The sequence below is a fragment of the Lepidochelys kempii genome, chromosome 6, assembly GCF_965140265.1.
Source record: "Lepidochelys kempii isolate rLepKem1 chromosome 6, rLepKem1.hap2, whole genome shotgun sequence".
Lineage (NCBI taxonomy): Eukaryota > Metazoa > Chordata > Testudines > Cheloniidae > Lepidochelys > Lepidochelys kempii.
In genome coordinates this window covers 59,219,911-59,241,521 of record NC_133261.1, presented here as the reverse complement: position 1 = coordinate 59,241,521, position 21,611 = coordinate 59,219,911, and the positions used below count along the sequence as shown (strand labels likewise).

General features: G+C 43.0%; 1 protein-coding gene across 3 annotated transcripts; it reads left to right on the top strand.

The window, feature by feature from the left end:
* Window positions 1–1,626: 1,626 nt before the first annotated feature.
* Window positions 1,627–21,224, top strand: SYT13 (synaptotagmin 13). 3 transcript variants are annotated; one of them, XM_073348093.1, is made up of 6 exons: window positions 1,627–2,124; window positions 8,962–9,184; window positions 10,696–10,836; window positions 12,757–13,070; window positions 19,135–19,264; window positions 20,543–21,224. In XM_073348093.1, the coding sequence occupies exons 1-6, from the start codon at window positions 1,942–1,944 to the stop codon at window positions 20,842–20,844; spliced, it is 1,293 nt and encodes a 430-aa protein (XP_073204194.1). In that variant the 5' UTR covers window positions 1,627–1,941; the 3' UTR covers window positions 20,845–21,224. The 3 variants fall into 3 exon arrangements, with proteins under 3 accessions (XP_073204194.1, XP_073204195.1, XP_073204196.1); XM_073348095.1 differs by having other exon boundaries at window positions 2,018–2,124; window positions 8,967–9,184; XM_073348094.1 differs by lacking the exon at window positions 10,696–10,836.
* The last annotated feature ends 387 nt before the right edge of the window (window positions 21,225–21,611 follow it).

Here is a 21,611-nt window from a genome sequence, read left to right as displayed (position 1 = left end):
GGTTAGCCTGGCCTCTGATTGATACATGGCTAGATTTACCTCGCTGCACCTTCTCTGTAAGTGACTGCAGTGTGATCTAGAAGAATGAGTCCCCTAGACAGGGGAGGGGGGGAAGCAAATCTGGTCTATTTCTTGTTTTGATCCACTCCATCTATCTTTTACATCTTTGGCTGGCAGCAGACGGTGCAGAAGGACTGCATGCCATCCACATCTCATGGCTGCTCGGCAGAAGATGGTACAGTACGACTGCTAGCAGTCCGTATCGCCTGCCCGCTCACCATAAGACGGTTCAATAGGACTGACTGCAGGACTAAAGAGAATGACTTGCTCAAGTCACTCCAAATTTAGTCCCTGCGCCCATGTCTGCCCAGGCGCTCCTGATCGACCTCACAGAGGCGACCAGTTGACGATGACGGCTACCAGTCGTACTGTACCGTCTGCTGCCACAAGGCAAGGGGTTGCTGCTACTGTGTAGCAATGCCGTACTGCGTCTGCCGGCATCCAGGAGACATAGGGTGACGGTTACCTGAGCGGGCTCCATGCTTGCCGTGGTATGGCGTCTGCACAGGTAACTCAGGAAAAAAGGTGCGAAATGATTGTCTGCCCTTGCTTTCACGGGGGGAGGGAGGGTGGGAACGGGGGCCTGACGATATGTACCCAGAACCACCCGCGACAATGTTTTAGCCCCATCAGGCATTGGGATATCAACCCAGAATTCCAATGGGCAGCGGAGACTGCGGGAACTGTGGGATAGCTACCCACAGTGCAACGCTCCGGAAGTCGATGCTTGCCTCGGTACTGTGGAAGCGCTCTGCCGAGTTAATGCACTTAATGCACTTAGAGCATTTTCTGTGGGGACACACACACTCGAATATATAAAACCGATTTCAAAAAAACCGACTTCTATAAATTCGACCTAATTTCGTAGTGTAGACATACCCTAATAAATTGGTTAGTCTCTAAGGTGCCACAAGTACTCCTTTTCTTTTTGCGAATACAGACTAACACGGCTGTTACTCTGAAAACTGCAGTACCTGAGATCCTTCCAGTAGGGCATTAAGCAATGTGACTACACATCTGTCATGTTTGTTCTCTCCTCAGAGGGAGAAGTGTGTGCACTGGAATGTCTTGTTTTGGTAGGGTTTATTTTTATACATTACAGACAGACAGACAGACACACACACACACACATAGAATAGATGTGTTTATGTTAAAGCAGGCAGGTGAAACAAATGTGCCTTGCACTTGGAAAGGAAGGTGCTGAGGTTTATGGTGGCCCTTGGTTTCTGGGGTAGTTCATTCTACTGTCTCAGGCTGGATCCTGAGAAGAACTTCTGTCTCCCACACAAACAAGCTTTGCCCTTATTATAGAGAGTTCATTGTGCCAGTCTCCAGGGCTATCAGGTTGGCACTTTTCATCAACCACTACATTAACTTTAAGTAAAAAAACCCCTAACTCAATTCCCCCCCCCCCCCCCGGAGAATTAAAAACTCAGCCCTCCCAAACCCTGCTAAAGAGCTAATCCAACACTTGGACGTTCTCTCTGTGGGTTAGCTTGCAGGGCCCACCCCTTTCTGCTGACGTCTTCCCTCTATCGCACATCAGACTTTTCCCCGTGGAGCTGGAGAACAAGCTTCAATGAAAACTGCCTGCTTGCGGCTGTAAAGGGATTGCAGGCACCACAGCCACTACTACTTCTGTTTTTCCCTGCCTGGCCAGGAACATAAAACCAGAAGCTCCATCAGCAGCTTCCTAGCAAACCTGGAATAATTTATTTCTCTCTTCAGAGTCACTTCTTTTCCCTGCTGTTATTGAAACTCTTTTTCTTACTTCAAAGTGAATGAAACCAGACTAAACTCTGAAAGGGAATGAATGAAATACATACTGCTTGAGAAGAAGAATCGCATGATTCTTGCGTAACATCTGTGCAGCCTGAGACAATGGTTTTGTCTGTCCCAGTTATAGCTCTGGGTGCCACCTTGGGGACTGCAACTAGCATCCTTGCCCTCTGCGGTTTTACCTATTTGTGCAAATGCAGGCAACCTAGGAAAGGACTCTCGGGAAAGGACCAAGACATGGACAGTGAAAATGCTAAGCCCAGTACACTTCAGCCAGTCCAGCAGGTAAACTACCTTCTCTAATTTACTCTGCCACTTTTCTGTAAGTGTAGAAGGCAGGAATGCAAAGTCCATGCCAGACTGTGGTGGGTGATTTATCACATCCTATTTGTTTGCAGGATTCAGGATGTAGCAACATTTCAGTGGGGGAAGGGAGACTCAGGTGACCTGCAAAATGAACAAAGCAACAGTCAACTCAGCGGTCCTTTTACCAAAGAGAAAGCTCCTCGTGGCAAAAATACAGAAAAAGAAGATTTGAAATTCCACTCGAATTGTCAGGCTAGATCCCAAGGGAAATCATTTGGCTAGAACAGAAACCTGGACTCTACTAAGAAGCAGTCAGAACATAGTTGTGTGCAGAGTAGGAGCAGAATATCAATAGTGTCAGAATCTTTTATAATCTCTCTCTCTCTCTCTCTGCACACACAGACACTTATGGCTACAGCAGTATAGTGGAAAGGCTTCTGTGTACATAGCTGGTTTATTATGAAAACAATCCTCCTCCACATGTGAAACAGATGAAGTTTTAGGAAAGTTAAGACATGAGGTTAAAATAAGGTTTATAATATGAATCTAGTAACAACCTTAACTGTGGAGAGTCTACTTTCTCACCATGCCTACTGCTTTTTCTTTTCCTTTTCACTTACTATAACAGCTGTTTTGAAGTGCTGCAAATGCCAGATATCCCTGGTGATCTGACTTAATTGCTCAAAGGGTTCAATCAAAATAGGAGCATAGGGACTGGCAGACTGGAACAGGCTGATGGTCCATTTACTCCTGTGTCCTGTCAGTGGCCAGATGCATCAGCAGTAAATTGTAACACTTCCCTGATGCACCTAATTATGGAATACTCAATACTGAACCTTGAGGAGAATTATTTTTAAAAACTTTTTTCCCTTGGCTGATTATGACCTCAGGTCTGGAACATAAAGCCTGATGGTCACTGAAAGTTTTACCCTAGCTTGTGTTACTGTAGACGCTTTTCTCATTTATATGGGTTGAATGATTTTTTTCTCATTCTTACTAAACCTTAATTTGCCTTTATAATATGCTACATCAGCTAGTTCCAAAAGCTGATGATATATTGTATAACAAAGTCTTTATTCATTTGCATTTAAATTACATGGACTGCTCTATTATTTTTGTTTCATTGAAAACTGCAGTAGGAATCCTAATTGGCTTTCTCTGGGCCATTCATTAGTGCATACTCAGTCCCTATATAATGGACTCTTTTTTTCTTTCCCAAGTAAATAGTCCCAGTCTCACCATATTTCTGCTGCAGTTGTTTTGAGACAAGATGGCCAAAGCCGATTATCTGCAGTGTTATAGCCATGTTGGTCCCAGGATATTAGAGACACAAGGTGGGTAAGGTAATATCTTTTATAGGACCAACTTCTATTGGTGAAAAAGACAAGCTTTCAAGCTACACAGAGCTCTTCTTCAGGTCACCTGAGCTCCGTGTAGCTCGAAAGCTTGTCTCTTTCACCAACGGAAGTCAATCAATAAAATATATTACCTCACCCACCTTGTCTCTCAAAGCTGATAACATTTGTGGTGTACACATATCCATATTATTGATTCTTTTGGACTGCCACTGGGTATTGAGTAGATACCCTTACTGAACTTAGATCTTTTCCCCTAGACATTACGGCTATTTCTGAACCCTTCAGTGAGTAGGATAGAGTGTGTTTTCCAATGGAGATTTGCCTGTATTTATTCTGAATTTTATCTGTTAGTGTGTTGCCCAGTTTCCTAGGTCCTCCTCAGGTTTCTCATTAGCTTTGGCTAACCTAATAGATTATTATCTGCTGATTTTTCCAGTTTGCTCTTTGATACAATACTATGCAGCAAGGCTGAGATTTTCAAAGTATACAATTAAAAATGAATGGGAATTGGGTGCTCATGCCCCAAGGCTGCTTTGAAAAATTTCATTTCAAACCTTTATTGTGCATCACTTTCACCTGTTTTCCAGACTGTTAATATATTGAATGACACTATCCACAGAGCACTCCATTATCCACTTTTTCACACAAAGACCATTTCCTTTTCTAATGCTACTTTTTATTGTTTTAGCTCTAAACCAATTTTTAATTCTTCATATGACTTCACCCTTTGAGTAACCAACTTTCTTGAATAACATCTTGAGAAAGACTTTAAGAAAAGCCTTTGGAAAGTGTTAATACATTTCTGCAGCTTCTCCCTTCGGGTCCCATCCTGCAAATTGCTAAGCGTTCAGATCTACCACTGAAGTGCATTTTGGTCTACCACTGAAATCAAACTGTGCTCAGGGTCCCCAGAACCTCATAGGTTCAGGCTCTCATAATATTTACTAATTTAGCAAAGCTTGCAATATTTTAATATAGTATGTGACCAATATCTTGTTAAATTATTCACCCAGCTTTTAGTACAACATTATTACCCTAGAGCACTAGGAGGAGACTAATGTTTTCATCATCAGTTAGGTATTATAGTTAGTATCTAATTATTATTTTTTTTGCAAGAATTCCAGAAAGATGAACAGAGCACTCTGTCACTGAAGGTACAAAATGTCCCTAGTTCCCATATTCCATATGTTTGCTAGTTCTTTCCAAATTAAAAGGAACCTATTGCCAGGAACATGCACTCCCTAAAATGTCTCCAATTTAAAAGTACTCCATTTTCATTGTAAAGATTAATTTCAAATCTAGTTTTATGTCTGTGAAGTGCTGTACATCATCTGTGTCTGTTATTATGAACAATCCTGTCTTTTTTTTCATCCACGAACAAAAAGCAACTTTAATACACTGTATGTCCTACCTAGCCAGTGCTCAGAACGCTTTATTATTGAGGCTTGTCAGTATCAGGGGATTCTGAGGAAGAGAGAGGAAGCTAGACTATATTGGATCCACGGTTATGTTGTTTTCTTTAACATTGACCTAACATTGTTTGAAATGGGAATACATCAGCATGAACTAGTTACCTCCCATGGTGTACCACATAGGGCAGTTAGAGCACCACATGTTAGAGCACTCTACAAATCATACCTCTCGAGTGCACTTTGCCAGAGCTGGGTAGACAAGCTCTATGTCTGCTGTATAGAAAAGCCCCAGAGTTCTGAAAAGCACCTATAAACAGAATTGGGTCTTGTGCAAACAAAGATATATCTACAGAACAAGTAAAATGAGGTGGCTTTTATATTGTCACTTTGAAAAAACCTCAGAGCATGGGAGACAGTAACAATCACAAGCTTGCATTGCTTGTGAGTCAGATACAAGATAAGCCAAGGAAATAATCTAGGCCAGCGTTTTAATAATGTCAAGGAGGAACACAGAAGGGTCAAGAGCAGCGTCCTATCTAATTTGGTCTTATTTCACATAGAATGGATTACGCTCTCTTGCTCTTCACTTTATTTAAGACTGCTGCTGTAGTTTGATTTGTAAAAGGGACTTTCCGCAGGCAATGCTCAGAAAGAGTATAAGCTGCCAGCACTTGCGAAGCAGAGCTGGCAGCATGAACAATAAACAGAGGCAGATGCAGTTGGAGGAGGGGGTGGATTGGTCCCCACTGGTTTGCATATGTCTCTCATCTCTAATTCTGAAGAGCAGACATGAACGTATTATGTAAACCCAGTGAAGCTGTTAGTTGTTGTGTGCTGATGGATTTCCTGACTAAGTGTTGGGCTTTTAGCAAGCAGGGGAAGCGATAGTAATAACAATACTTCATATTTGTATAGCATCTTTCATCTCAAAAGTTCCTCAGCTGCTTCATGTAGTATAGACATACACCACTGAAATGCAGCCACCTCTGGTCTGGAGGGCAGCAGGCAGGTGGATAGCTATTGCAGAGCACTCTTTGTATAAGAGTGAAGGAAGAGGCGATGTTGGTCACAAGCTCCATGGCATAGGATATTTAATGTCTATGTAAAGCAACCAGGGCCATTTTTTCCCCAAGATATTGCCCAGAGGGTCCTGCCAACTGCACAGAACACACTCGATTTACTTTAGAAAGAAGAAAGTCTGACCTGACCATGCTGGGATTTGAACCTGTTATTTCAAGTTTAAGTATTTCAGAACTGATGTTTAAATCTCTAAGAGTGAAATCCCACTCCCTCCTTTTTGCCAGAAAGAGGCTTATTCATTGTGTAAGTCCCACTTATGGCCAGGGCTGGCCCTCATCAGAGGGGTGAATTTCTCTCTAAGAGTATAGAACAGAGGTCATAAACTAGAGTGGAGAGAGCATTGATAGTGGACTATAGTGAACAATCCGGTACTGGCTACCTGGGGAGATGGAGGCAATGACCTAATAGGACTCTTCCATTGCTAATGGCTATGTCACTATGATTCTGTGGGCATCACATGCAGAGTGTGGTTAAAAACCAAACTACATTATTCTTTTTGCGCTATTGAGCTGCTCCTTGAGGAATGTGAATATGCCCTAAGGACATGAGGTCTAGGAGTAAAAAGCTCTAACGCAAGAGACTGCTTCTCCCATGGCACCATCCACATTCATTATCAATATGAATCAAAGTAACTAATGGAAAAACATTAATTACAATTAAGAATATTATCTTGCTCTCGCTCTCTCTCTCAGTCTAAACGTAAAATGAAATAGCTTGGCAGTTAATGGGACAAGAGATCCTTCCATGACAGCATGCTCACAATAAAACAGTCTTTTCCACTTCTCCAGCACCCTTCACACAAGATCTTCTAAATGCTTTAGAAGCATGAAAGCAAACTGATTAGAGTTGGGGTAGCTCCTACTCAGTCTCTGTTTTTTCCATGGACAAATCCAAATATATGTTCACACAGAGTGATTTAAATTACACATAGCTGGGATTAATGTTTAGAGTGTAGGTGGGGGTGGAATTCAATGTCCCATTGACAGATTTTTCACCAGCCTCTCCTTCTCAATGAAGGGTTCCTATGTTGGGTGAGCTATAGCAACAATCCCACAGCTCTGAGTTCATTGCTATGCTTTTCGCACTATCCTTCTGTACTCTGTGTTGATTCTTGTGAATCAGCATGGGACTGAAATCATAAAACGAACTCTGATCTATCAGACCAAAATGTCGGTCCATCTAATCAAGGAACTTTTACCTTAATTTGTTGATGCTGTCATCTTGTTTGTTCCCTGGAAAGTGCTCAGACACTATGGTGCTGGGTGAGCTATAAACCAGAATCAGTAGCCAATTGCCTGATGATTCCAAGGGAAATGAAAAAAAACCATCATACAGCGGACAGTATTGCTAATATTTTCCCATGAAGCTTTGAGAGAAAGGCAGGGCCTGTTGATCTAAAACTGAGATGGACCTGACCCCACTCCAAACTTTGCAACTGGTCCCTCTCTGTGTAATCAGCTAAACAAAATCTGAACAGTTCTGAAACCTAGGCCTGAACTTTGTGACTCAGGCCTATCTCGAGTTCAAAATCCTTACTGCCAAACTGTTGTTATTTATATTACAATAGCACCTGGAGATCTCAGTCAAGATCACAGCCCCATTGTACTAGACATGACAAATGCATAGTAAGAACCATTACCTGACCTAAAGAGCTTTCAGTCTAAATAGATAAGATGGACAACATGTGGGAGAGGAAACAGAAGCTCAAAGAGGTAATGTTATTTGCCCAAGATTACACAGTCAGTTAGTGCCAGAGATTAGAATAAAATCTAGGCTTTCTGACTCTTAGTCCAGTGCACTATCCATTAGACCACACTGCCTCTCACTATGGACTCTGTGTATTTTCAAAGCTACTGCAATTTACTTATTGACACTCCACTGGATCACCGTTCTCCAGGTTTGCCCCCGGACCTCCTCCTGAGCCTGTTACCCTTTAAGCAGTTTCATGGAAATTTTCTTTTTAGTAAACATTACATATATTTCCTTTGCTGCTTGTATGAAGTTATTTTGCTACTCGCTTTCCTGGCTCAATTTAGCTGCAACTCCATTAACTTAGTTTCACAACAGCCAGCAATTTGATTGTAAAATTCCTACTGAAGTTGAAATAAAGCCACTCAGAGGCCTCTGAGCTTCAAATTAAGCATCAGAACATAGTCAGCAGATGATAACTCCAACCACAGGAAATATTTAGATGAGAGAGGGTAAATAAATGTTCAGAAGCAGAGAACAGACGTTTAGGTAGTTGGCTGTAGATGGGACAAGAAAGAAGTTTTTCCATCGCTGTCCTGAACACAGAGATAATAAGATTCAATAGTTGCAGAGCATGTTGGTGAAAGAACAGTTTTAGACTCTTAGGTCTGGCCTGTTAGGGTGCAATAAGCCTTCCCACTTCTAGGGGCAGTCACAATCCCAGTCCTTGTGTTTCCTGAGTCCAGTGACAGAAAAAGTAACACAGCACTGCCAATGGCACTGGACATCCCAAAACATGTGGGGAGGTGTGACTGTCAGGCTGTGGCTGGCAAACATGTGGGAAATGTTTACTACACTTTCCCAAGGAGGTAGTGTGGGCACTCCTCCAAGCACCAAAACTAGTCTGCCTGGTTGATGACTGGCTTTCTTTGGATCATACAGTCACAGCACAGACCCAGCTCCATTCATAACATCTGAGCTTAGTAAGGAATTGGCATAGACATATAAAGTAGGGGTGTATTGCTACTGTGAAGGGGGAGGGGAAAATCAACAAATGGGAAAGTTTCCCTTTTCTGTTGCAAACAAATGTGTTGATGGGTGAGTCTGAAGAGGACACAAACTGAGAAGATGCAGTGAGTTCAATTAGCCAAGTAACAATGGCATTAGGAATGACTGGCTGGATCATTTTTTCCCTTGGTCTGGGTTCAGCTGGTCTTGGGCAAGCTGGTAGCATTAGTCTAGTCTATACAGAATAATGAACAGGATCTTTATTTCAGTTCAGCTTTAAGAAGACTACTGAACCCATCCAGCCTCGGACCCTCCTGATGTTTCCCAACGTCTATGGCCCAAAGCCAGTCATGACTGCCCCAGAAATGATTAATTATGTGGATTATGCCTTGAAGTCAACTGAAGAGCCAACTAGAGGAAAAGATGAAGTTCAGGATCAGAACAGAATGAAGATACAAGTCAATGAGGAGTTATTTGTTCTCCCTCAAAATGGTAGGAGCATTTCCAAGTCCAGTGGAACCATTTCCTCTTCAGACTGGTGATCCACTGCTCCAGTGCCCAGGTGTCTGATAAGCAACATAGGACTTGTACACAGGATTAAAATGCAGTTATAATCAGAATGGTAGATGTAAAAATGACCATTTGGGGCGCCATAGTTCTTCTCTCTCAATGATCCCAGCACAAATGTGCTCAGCTGGCAGACCACCTGAGGCTTGCTCTGTCCACCATCATTTTAAATGTGGTTGGTTAAGATAAAGTAGAGATGGAGTCCATCAATGGGTTCCATTAGTGAAGCAGGGGCACACATCAGTGCCCTGAATAGTTTTAAGTCTAGAGTCCTCTGACCTTAGAGAGTCTAATTCTAACTGTTTGCATCTGGCAGCATTTCATGCTTGTGATGGTTCTGTGCCCATATTGATTTTACCTCCTGAGCTGCCTTTTTAATAGCACAATTGATCCTGGTGGCTATAACATTAATACAGTCTTCCTGGGGATTTTCCAGTGGGCACAATGAACTCCATGCATGGTTTATATAAAGATTTATTTTTAACTTGAAAAATCACTTGGCAGTACTTGACAGTTTCTCTGTCTCTTTCTGGGCAGAGGGCCACTCTCCCAACCCCTCCACACTGGGAAAGAAGGGGAGGTGAGCATTTAAGCATCAGCCTACAGCGTCAGAAGGAAGGCAATAGGACGGGGCTGCTAAAGCAAGATGGCTGCACGTAGGTTGGCACCAGAGCTTGAGGTGTGTGTATCAGTGCACTATCAGCTCCGCAAGTGCTCCGGCTTCCCGCTGTGCTTGGTTCCATAGGCCAAGTGTTATTAAAATAGAACAAGAACCGTTTGCTTTCTCCTCTGTATACCATGTCACACTGATTTTTGACTCTGATTGGCATTTGCTTGGGGAATAAGTCCCAGCCCCCTACCATTGCTGCCTTCCAGCACCTGATCCAAACTGATACTGCATGCACCAGTATCTGACAATAAAATACTGTGGCTTCCCTTTTAGTCCTGCCTGTTGCTTTACTTGAGGTAATTAACATAATATATACTCCAATCCAAACAGCCTCACAACCTTCCAGCCTCACCACTTTCAACCTAGCCAAGCTCTGTGGGAATTAAGGTAACAGTGGTCGTCTGTGTGGAAAAGAGGATCCCCTAGAAAGGATTGAATTCATTCCAATAGCTTTAGTAAAATTTGTTAGCGTTGTAAGTGGGATCAGAGTCAGCTGTGAAGTCCTTACCCCAAAAATCTTACAGTTTAATTCAGGGAATATGTGAAAAAGAAATCCAAGAGCAAGCACCTGTGTCGTTACCATGGGTTGGTAATGGAGTGAGAGGTATGGCTAAAGCCCAGGTAGCACACAGAAAGTGAAGCTTGTCCACATCTGGAAGGAGGTGGAAAGTGAGAGGGGGAGGGCAGCACTACAGAACAGTCAGTGAAGCCAGGTGGTGAATTTGGCTTGATGAGGAATGAAGCCTTGCTAACTGGGTTACTTCAGTCCCAGGTGCAGTACAGGATGTGTGTGTCACTGAGCACCTGAACCCTGAGAAAGCAGCCAGCTGTAACCAGGTCCCTAAACTCCGCTATTCCCTTGGGTATGATGGACAGAAAGCTGAGCTGTGTGTGGCCTTTCTTGAAGGTAAGTGGCTCCCCATTCTGCCTATTTTATATAAACAAGCCTTTATTTGAGAGATACAAGATACTTTCTGACTCAAAGTATTTCACCTCCTACATAATAATCAACATGTCCCCACAGAACTGAGGGACACTTTATTGGCTATGAGGCTTTCAAACTAGAATTGCCAAGAGATTTCACTGCTTGAAAAGAATGCACCATGGTTTAGCAACAGTTTGTGTGCTCAAAGGCAGTATGAGGGAATCAGGAGTTTGTCCTATTCCACCCATGTTCGAGGTGCGCAGGTAAGGATCCTTCTGTCTTACTGTTGTTTTAAGGAGATGCTCCCAATGAGGTGACAGGCTCAATACCCCCAAATTCCTCCCACCCCTCCAGTCAAACATTTTTTTGTTTAGCCCTTCTGTCTGGTCCTGTAAAGCAAAACCAGATGAAGGACAAACCAGTTCATGGATTTATGATTCACGTAAGTGACAGGAAAATCTATAGAGCTTCACACAGCTCGACTAGCAAAAGGAAGGTTTAACTCTACATATAACAAGCCAAATTGGAGGAAGAGATGTTTAAATCACATTCCTCTTATATACCCTGTGGATAAGGTAACTCCCGCCAGCTGAGCCTAGCCATATGACCAGGCTCTCTGGCAATCTCACTAAGGACAGGCAGTTGGGGGAGCTGTGCTACTACTCAGAGATAGAACCCTGTTAACCCTCTGCTTGCTAGTCACAGTCCTCCTGGGGTGTGTAAAGCAGAGCTGAGTGACTAATTCACAGATAGTATGAGTCCCCCCAAAAACCAGTCCAGCTATCACCTTCCTAAGCAAGGACTGAAGGGGTGTTAAATTGCAGCCATCATGCTGGGCAAGCTGCCAGCAACAAGCCCACAGCCTTGAGTTTCTTTCTGAGGTTGTCATGCATGTTCAGTGAGCTCTCATAGGCATGTTGTGCTCTCCCTGTCAGCTCAGTAGGAGCTCTACTCTCTTAAGGAGACAGAGGAGTCTCTTGGGTGTCAAGGACTTGACTGCTCTCAGCTGCTGAGCCAGTGGGTAGCAGGGCATCTTTCCACGGACAGTCATGCACACTGACTTTTGCAGTCACAAAGAGGACTTGTTGCTACATTACCCTGCTGAGGAGTAGAGACGTTGCTGCAGCCCTTGGCCTGGAGGGCTGATAGATTCATTTGTCACTGTTCATGGAATGTGAAATGATATTTTATGTACGTTTTTCATTTGAGAACTTTCAGCCTCAAGATGAAATAAAGAACAGGAAAATCTGGGGCTGAATATCAGGAGGAAAATCCTAACACTGAGAACAATTAGACTGTGGAATGGTCTCCCAAAGAGGCCATTTCAAAAAGACTGGACAAAACACTTGGGAATGAACTTTAGAGACATACCGCACTGGTCCCTAGGGGATGGACTAGATGTGCTAAGCAGCCTTGTACACCTCTAGCTTCTGTGACTGACCAAGAGCCTTTAATGCATTTTATACGAGGCTCTCTTTCTGATCCAGTGTGAAGATAAATTAAAATCCTCTCTCCCCCTCCCCTCCCCCCCACCCCAAATATCTCATGTGTCTTCTCAGGCTACTGGTTCGGTGCCCTTGAGCGATGCACATTTACTTGAGTGGGATGCAAAATCTCCCAGACAATAACAATATCCTTGTGCTTTTGCTGAAGGACAAGGACAATAAGATTCTTGGGCATGCTGAAGGAAAAATAAATAACATTGGGCTCTGGACTTTGGTCTCTCCAGTGCTAGTTAGAAGGAACAGCAGGTTTTAGCAACATCTTGGATGTCTGTTCAGCTCATGTTATTTTATGACTATAGTGAGACAGGCAAAGGCCCCACAGCCTTCTGCCCTTGCATACCTAGCCCTGTAATAGGATGTTTCTTTTAATACAAGCTTCCCTCTCCTTGTCCTCCAGCTATGCATGGAAGCATGATAGGGGACCAGGATGCTGGCTGTGACTGCTACATCCTGGGCACCTTGGTGAGCAAGTCTGGCACCACAGGTGCCCAGACAGTGCTGAAGAAGAAAGTGCACCACATCATCTGGGAGGAAGCTCTGCTGTTCCCGTTAGCTGAGGAGGAGGTGCTAGAAGGGATGCTGACTCTCACCTTGAGGAACTGCGACAGATTCTCTAGGCACAGCATTGTTGGGGAAATTAAACTGAGCCTGGCTAATGTGGGGGAACCCTTCAGAATGGCCCAGTGGGAGAAACTGAAGACCCCTGAGAAGGTATCACATCAATACTTATCAGTAGCTCAGGCAATATAACGAGAGTTAGTTTCCAAAGTTAGAGATGCTTATTTCAATATGACTGTATTTTAATGGGCATGTAATAACCAGGTCTGCATTTACACTGGGCCAGATTCTGAGTTGTGATGAGCCTCCACAACTCCAATGACTTCTAAAGATCAGCAGCACAACTCAATATCTGACCATTTCAGCAAGTAATCAAAGTGCTCCAACTCAGCTCCTAACCTTATAGGTCCCAGCATCTACACATCCCTTCTTTCTCCTTGTGTTACATGATAATCAATCACTGAACTACAGTAAAAACAACGAGGAGTCCTTCTGGCACCGTAGAGACTAACACATTTATTTGGGCATAAGCTTTCATGGGCTATAACCCACTTCATCAGATGCATGGAGTAGAAAATACAGTAAGCAGGTATAAATATACAGCACATGAAAAGATGGGAGTTGCCTTACCAAGTGGGGGTCAGTGCTAATGAGGCCAATTCAATTAGGATGGATATGACCCATTCCCAACAGTTGACTAGAAGGTGTGAGTATCAGAGGGAAAATTATGTTTTGTAGTGACCCAGCCCCTCCCAGTCTTTATTCAGGCCTAATTTGATGGTGTCAAGTTTGCAAATTAAATCCAGTTTTGCAGTTTCTCATAGAAGTCTGTTTTTGAAGTTTTTTTGTTGAAGAATGGTGACTTTTAAGTCTGTTATTGAGTATCCAGGGAGATTGAAGTGCTCTCCTACTGGTTTTTGAATGTCTGATTTGTGTCCATTTATTCTTTTGTGTAGACACTGTCTGATTTGGCCAATGTACATGGCTGAGGGGCATTGCTAGCACATAATGGCATATATCACATTGGTAGATGTGCAGGTGAATGAGACTTGATGGTGTGGCTGATGTGGTTGGGTCCTATGATAGTGTCCCTTGAATAGATATGCGGACAGAGTTGGCAACAGGGTTTGTTGCAGGGCTTGGTTCCTGAGTTAGTGTTTTTGTTGTGTGGTGTGTAGTTGCTGGTGAGTATTTGCTTCAGGTTGGGGGGCTGTCTGTAAGCGAGGATTGGCCTGTCTCCCAAGGTCTGTGAGAGTGAGGGATCGTCTTTCAGGATAAGTTGTAGATCCTTGATGATGCGCTGGAGAGGTTTTAGTTGACGGCTGTAGGTGATGGCTAGTGGTGTTCTGTTACTTTTCTTCGTTGGGCCTGTTCTATAGTATGTGACTTCTGGGTAAAGAAAGTAACAGAACACCACTAGCCATCACCGACTGCTCCCAACTAAAACCTCAGGATGGAGATGCATTGCAGAGCTGTGGGGAAGGTGTGGCAAGCAGTGGAATACAGAGAATGCTGCAAATTAGGATTGAAATGCATCAGTGAAGCTGCATGTTGGAAACAACATCTGCCTCCACCTTGCATTAATCTAGGCAGTGCTATTATTTCTTTGTTTTTGTGAGTACCACATGAATTTTGAGCACTTGTGAGTTTTTAAATTCACTAGGATCAAATAGAGACAGGACTGAGATAGTACCCAGGTAGTCAGAACCAGGGTTCTGGACAGAGCAAACAACACAGCAAGGGACAAGCATTCCTGACTGTGTTGCTGAACCCTGAAATAAGTAATCTGGCGTTAAGAGAAAAGGAGTACTTGTGGCACCTGGCCTTGTAGTTCCTGAGGACTACACAGTGATTTTACTTGAATCATAGAACTTGGAATCTGCATCACCAGTTTCCCACAATGCTAATTTACCTGGACAGTACTCCCATACTACAGTGATGAACACTATAGAAAACCCTGAGATAGACAGACGGATGGTAGGAATAAATGGATGCCATGGATCAGTTTAGCAGATGGTGTTTTTGGCCTTGGCTACAGGGGAAAGTTTCACCAATTACACTGGTATAAACCCCCACCCTCCCACCCCCACACACAATGTGGACACACTTGTTCCAGTTTAAGAATGACTTTTTTCGGTTTAACTTTACCCCTCCCCCAGGGACATGAGCCCCCACCCTCACCGCCAAGCCACACTTCTCCTGGAATAAAAGTGTTTACACAGGGGATTAGATCAGTATAACTGTATTGGTCTAAATTCAAAGGCTATACTGAAAAAACTTTTCCGTGGAGACAAGGCCAAAATCTGCTCCATAGCTGTTATACAAAAGGTGCCAAGAAGCTCTCTGTATATAGGATTAGGAGACACCAATACATCTTCAAGATGACAGGGCCCTAGACATATTGTCCCCTCTGCCATGGTCGATCTTTACAGCCATTCACTTGATAAGTCAAGACTGATTCCTTTTCTAACCCGTGAGGAGTAGGTTAACATTAACAGTGCCCCAGTTTGTGCTGAAAGATATGCAGTGAAAGCTCTATTTGCATCATCAGGGACCTCAGTGAACCAATCATTACACAGCCAGCTTAAATACAAGTCATGAATCATTAATTGAGAGCCAGGACAGGAGGGAATGAGGGAGCAAGAGAGGGAGGATCAGAGAGCAATAGGAGCTATTTTTGTCAGCGTACATCCAGGAACAATGTTGCTGGGATTTGTTTAAAGTTTGATATTTCCTTGAAAAGCTATGAGCTGCAAAAATGTCAAACCCACTCTCTCTGGAATGCTCCTACACAGATATAAGAACGGAGAGGGGAGCTCACAACTGGCTGGGTGATGTCGTTGCTCTTCGGAAATGTGTGGAGTGCTGCTGCTGGCTCAGAGCAATGTTCACCACATTACGAAAGCTGCAGGTGTTAGGCTGGTACCACTAATCGTGTCCTCCTCTCTTCCCACTGGTTTAATACTCTATGCTTCCATAGCACCTTCCATCTCAAGATCTCAAAGTGCTTCACGAACATTATTAACTGATTAAATCTCATGGTGCGGGTAATTAGAGTCCGGCAAATAAGTGATTTTTTTTAGTTCACTGTCAGTTTTGAAAAACTGAATAAAAAAAATTGGTTCTACCTGAACTAAATCCCAAAATTCAGAAAAATTTTGATGAATCAAAAAGTCAACCAAAATTTCATTTCCAGTTGAACAAAACACTTCATTCAACCTGACACAAACTGTTTCATTTAATTTCTAGGTAGTTTATAACATACAAAGCAAAGAAATGAAGAACTAGATTCACAAAACTGCCGGGGGGGGGGGTGTCACAGGAGCAGGGTTTTTAAATTGGGTCTCCCACATTTTAGGAGAGTGTCCTAATTACAGTGGTGTAGGGTATTTTGGGATAGGGCTTTCTCAATCTCTTCTGTCAAAATTGTTCTATTTTGTATAAAATACTTGGATGGCCAAATAGTCAGTCCCCAATGCTGCAGAGCAAGTCATTGGCTATGTCTTTACTGGAGGAAAAACGTGTGTGTACGTGTGTGTTTACATTGAGATAGATAGCTCTCTTGATGTGAAATCCTAGTGAAGACAAGTCGGAGCAGTTTTTTCCTAGATTTAGCTAGTGCAGGTACCTCAACTAGTTACCCTGAGGTGAGAGACACCTGTGCCTTATCGCCAGTGGGATTTTACATTGAGAGAGGTATCTTCATGTGTAAATACATAATATTTTCAGTGAAGACATAGCCATCATCAAGAATCTGATTAGAATCCATGGCTACTGCCTCTCTTTAGATTCATTTAGATTTAGGACACTTTTTTCAAAAGGTGTATGGGTACAAGATATTCAGTGCTGCCTGCACATGTTAACTGAGTTCATGGAAAAAGGTTTACATTGGCTCTTCTGAGGACTTTGCTTAATCTGAGTTTGGAGTTTCTCTGGAAATGACTTCTTGGCTGGTTTGTGTATGAGTCATTCCAATCAGATAGTTATGACAGCAACATTTTCTAGAGAGTAAATCTGTTGTTAATGAATGTCTGTTCACATCCACCGCAGCCAGCAAGCAGAAAACTTAATCTGAAATATTTATAGCCTACTTAGAACTGAGAGAGGAAGGGACAAAAAAGTCCTGGATAAGGGAACTCTCTCCTAAAGATTCTAGTCTTTGTTGGGAAGTCCAAAGGGAATTCACTCAATTGAACAGTGGCTTTCAAGGACCTTTCTGGACCATTAACTGCACATTAAAATGAGGTTTCTGTCACAAGCTGGTACTACTTGAGTGAATAATTACTTCCCCTTTGCTTTCCCCTTTCATATCTCTGTGCGCACACACATTCTCTCTCTTTCACTCCTCTGACTCCCCACCACTAAATGATGTCATTTTCAAAGGAAAGATCAGTTGTCAGCATGATTATTTTCTTCTTGTTCTGCCTACAGGTATACATGGAGGGCGGGAGAGGGAGGGAAAGAGAGAGGAAGGCCAGAAGGCTAAGAAGCCAATCACTAATGGCAGAAAATAAATACAGAGAAGAATGGTGGCCTTGTAAAGTGAAAGTTGGATCATTCAGAGCATCTACCTTAAAGAAACCAGAGCTTGGGGAAAATAGAGGGAATCGCTCACAGATTTGGGAGTAGACATGCCAAGAAAGCAAAACAAATGGCACAAGTGCTGATTTTATACACACACACACACACACACACACACATATATAGATCAAGGTTCTTTCCCCACTCTGAACTCTAGGGTACAGATGTGGGGACCTGCATGAAAACCTCCTAAGCTTACTTTTACCACTTTAGGTTAAAATTTCCCCAAGGTACAAACTATTTTACCCTTTGCCCTTGGACTTCCACTGCCACCACCAAACATTTATCTGGGTTTATTTTTATTAGGAAAGTGTCGTTTAGAAACATCTTTCCCCCCAAAATCCTCCCAACCCTTGCACCCCACTTCCTGGGGAAGGTTTGGTAAAATCCTCACCAATTTGCATAGGTGACCACAGACCCAAACCCTTGGATCTTAAGAACAATGAAAAAGCATTCAGTTTTCTTACAAGAAGACTTTTAATAGAAGTAAAAAAGAATCACCTCTGTAAAATCAGGATGGTAAATACCTTACAGGGTAATTAGATTCAAAACATAGAGAATCCCTCTAGGCAAAATCTTAAGTTACAAAAAAGACACACAGACAGGAATATTCATTCTATTCAGCTCAGCTTAATTTTCTCAGCCATTTAAAGAAATCATAATCTAACGCATATCTAGCTAGATTACTTATTAAGTTCTAAGACTCCATTCCTGTTCTGTCCCCGGCAAAAGCATCACACAAACAGACCCAGACCCCTTGTTTTTCTCCCTCCTCCCAGCTTTTGAAAGTATCTTGTCTCCTCATTGGTCATTTTGGTCAGGTGCCAGCGAGGTTATCTTTAGCTTCTTAACCCTTTACAGGTGAAAGGATTTTTCCTCTGGCCAGGAGGGATTTTAAAGGTGATTACCCTTCCCTTTATATTTATGACAATATATATATTTTAAAATACCCTTCCAAGCTTAAGTGACTAGCTCTGGTTCATTCTGTGTATGAGTGTAAGTTAGTGTTGTGGTACCCATGGGCATTTTCTTCTCTTTCTCTGGGGATAGCACATCTGGATTATTTAAAGCCAGGACTTAAGTTTAGATGGAATTTTCTCACATAAAGGGTAGCTGATATAAGGAACAAATGGCCAAAGGAAATAATCAAAGCAAGAAACATGAATCAGCTGGAGAGGCAGCTGCACGATAATCTGTCAGAAAAGGATAAAGGCTAAGGGATGCAGCTACATTTCTCTGTTTACATCTTTCTGGTACTGCCCAGCATACTATATCTGTTACATCCCGACTCTCCATTCTCTCAAGTAAATGTCCCACTGAATGACATAGGAAACAGTTATTTTCCAGCAGCAATGAAAGGGTTAACCCACACAGTCAGGTGAATCAGTGAGGAGAGCACTACTGTGAACTTCCTTTCAGATGAGTTCTGTCCAAGAGCCTACTCTCTGCTTCATTCCATCAGACCTCAACTAGTCTAACTGGGGATCCTTGTGTAATAGGGCTAGGATCCAGAGACAACGTGACTTGCTGCATTTGAGAGTTTCTCATTGATCTTTGGCCCCACATTGCTCAATGGTATGGACAAGAGTGGATTTTGAATTTGCTTTTCTTTCATGCTTTTCTTCTTGACTTCTAGGAGCCGGATGCAGGCTATGGGGAGATACTCCTCTCCATCAGCTATCTGCCAGCAGCAAACCGCTTGCTTGTGGTGCTCATAAAAGCCAAGAATCTCCATTTCAAACAGCTGAAAGATCTCTTGGGAAAAGGTGAGTGAGGAACAGCAACAGGGGAATTGGGCAAAATTCTATAGGACACAATGGAATGAGGGTGACCTGATTTATGGTGAGTCAATACAGTCACAATGTAATCTAATGCCCCTCATCCCCATATCTAGAAATCCTGCACATAAATTAAGGTAGTCATATCCTAGTTACACAGCACATAGTTATATATTCATCTGCCTACTCATTGTAACTGTATCATTCTACGACCATTAATGGTCCAATTACAGATAGAAACCAATGGTGGCAAAGACTGCATTTTGTGGTGTGGTTTCAGGACAGGCAAGGAGAGGGTGGAGCAGAGGGGGTTCAGCAAGAGCCAGAAGCCCTGCTACTATATTGCTAAAGTACTGCACAACAGTTTCAGACCACTTCGCCACACTCTCCTGTGAAAGGGGGAGTTCTGCTTGTGCATAATGATCCTTTCTTGCCCTTGAACCATCTGAAGGCCTTCAAGGAGTAGGGTAAGGAAAGGGAGCCAGTTATAGTCTTCCAAGACTTCCCTCCAACCTGCAACCCTGAGGCTACGTTAACTTGCACTGCTTCATCCTCTGCACTGCAGAACTTCCCACCACATCCCCTTATGGGAAGAGTGGGAGAGTCTTTGGAAGCATGCACCTGCAAGACCTGTATAGCCAGGTGATAGAAGGGAGGCAAAAGTCATCACCGTGAATCCTTCTTGCCTCCTGTGATCTCATGGGATCCATAGGTTGAGGAAGGAATCCATAGGATTCTCCCAACATGGGACAAGCCATATCCACTCTGGCAAAAGAATTCATATTAGAATTCAGCAGTTTCCTCTTCCCTTTGCAGGTTCTTTCCATGCAGGGAAATGGGACCCATTGCTTTTGTGGATGGAATACTGGATGGAAACCCCAAACTTTGGAGGTGTTCAGAATCCAATCCCAGATCTGTGTCCCAAACTCCATGTCGGGCCTTCAGCTCTATCCCAGGGTACACAAAAGCCTTGGATTCAAACTTCCCTGAACTCCAAAGGAGTGCTCTAGATCCAGATGCTGATCTCAGTCTGAAGAGGTTGTAGTGTCTGATATTCTATAACATCTGCCTGTGCAGCTGGGGCTTAATAAAATGGGGTTAAAAAGCAAAAATAACTAAAATAATTTTGAGAGAGAAAACAATTAGAAGTTGCTCATGTGCTTTTCCTTTGGTCCATAGACATTAGTTCAGATTCTCTTTTAATGGCTCTCTGCCTGTCCTGTGCTCATCACTGTGGTGTCTGTCTTTCCTTCATTTCCCATGCAGATGTATCTGTCAAGGTGATCCTGAAGCACCAGTCTCTGAAACTGAAGAAGCAGACAAAGCATGCAAAACACAAGATCAACCCAGTCTGGAATGAGATGATCATGTTTGAAGTGCCCCAAGAGCTGCTACACACCTCCAGTGTGGTGCTAGAAATGCTAAGCCAAGACGGCCTCGGGCAGAGCCAATCACTGGGCAAGTGCAGCCTGGGTCTGCATGCCACAGGCACAGAGAGGAACCACTGGGAGGAGATGCTGAGGAACCCCAGGAGGCAGATAGCCATGTGGCACCAACTTCATATGTAGCCAGGCAATCTCTGTCATGACCAGCCAACTGCCTTTCATACTGGGAGGTCTCTGAGTCAGGAGGAGTAAGCCAAGTTATATTTCATCTTGCAGTATGTGAACCACACCCATCCACAAAATGACCAATCACAGCATTCTGTTATGGACACTGCCTTTTTCGGGTTTCCTGCCACAAGGACACTCTCAAGCTAGACCAGGCACAGTCCTGAAGCGTACATTGTAGGGAAGAGTCCTGAACTCTCTCCTAGGGATGGAATGCATGACCCCAACAGACCTCTAACTTCTACAAGGACGAGATTCTGACACTGAAAAGCTGCTGGTGAAAATAAATGGGGACTGTCAGATAGGCTTTTGTATGTGTTATAGTTAAAGGTGAGCTGAAGGGGGGGGGGGGGGGAAATGGGCTTGTGTTCTTATTTACTGCTTTATGATGAAGAAAGAAGGCCTGGTTTTTATTTATTTATTTAGTTTTCTGCTTGTTTTTTATTTTATATGTTCAGGTCTTATCTACCCTGCTTTCCCTTGAAAGATGACTGGAGAGCTAGCAGGTATACAGCATATAGATATACAGGTATAGATGACTGGAGAGCTAGCAGGTATACAGCATACCATAAAAGGGAAACCTGATTAAATAAGAGGGAAAGTGAGTTTTATTCACAGTGTTCAAACCACTTTGTCTTTTTATTAACATTTTTAAAATCAAACACTTGACAAACAATTTCGAAGAAAAACTCTTTGTTAAAGAGTTAACACCTCTAGCCCTTCAA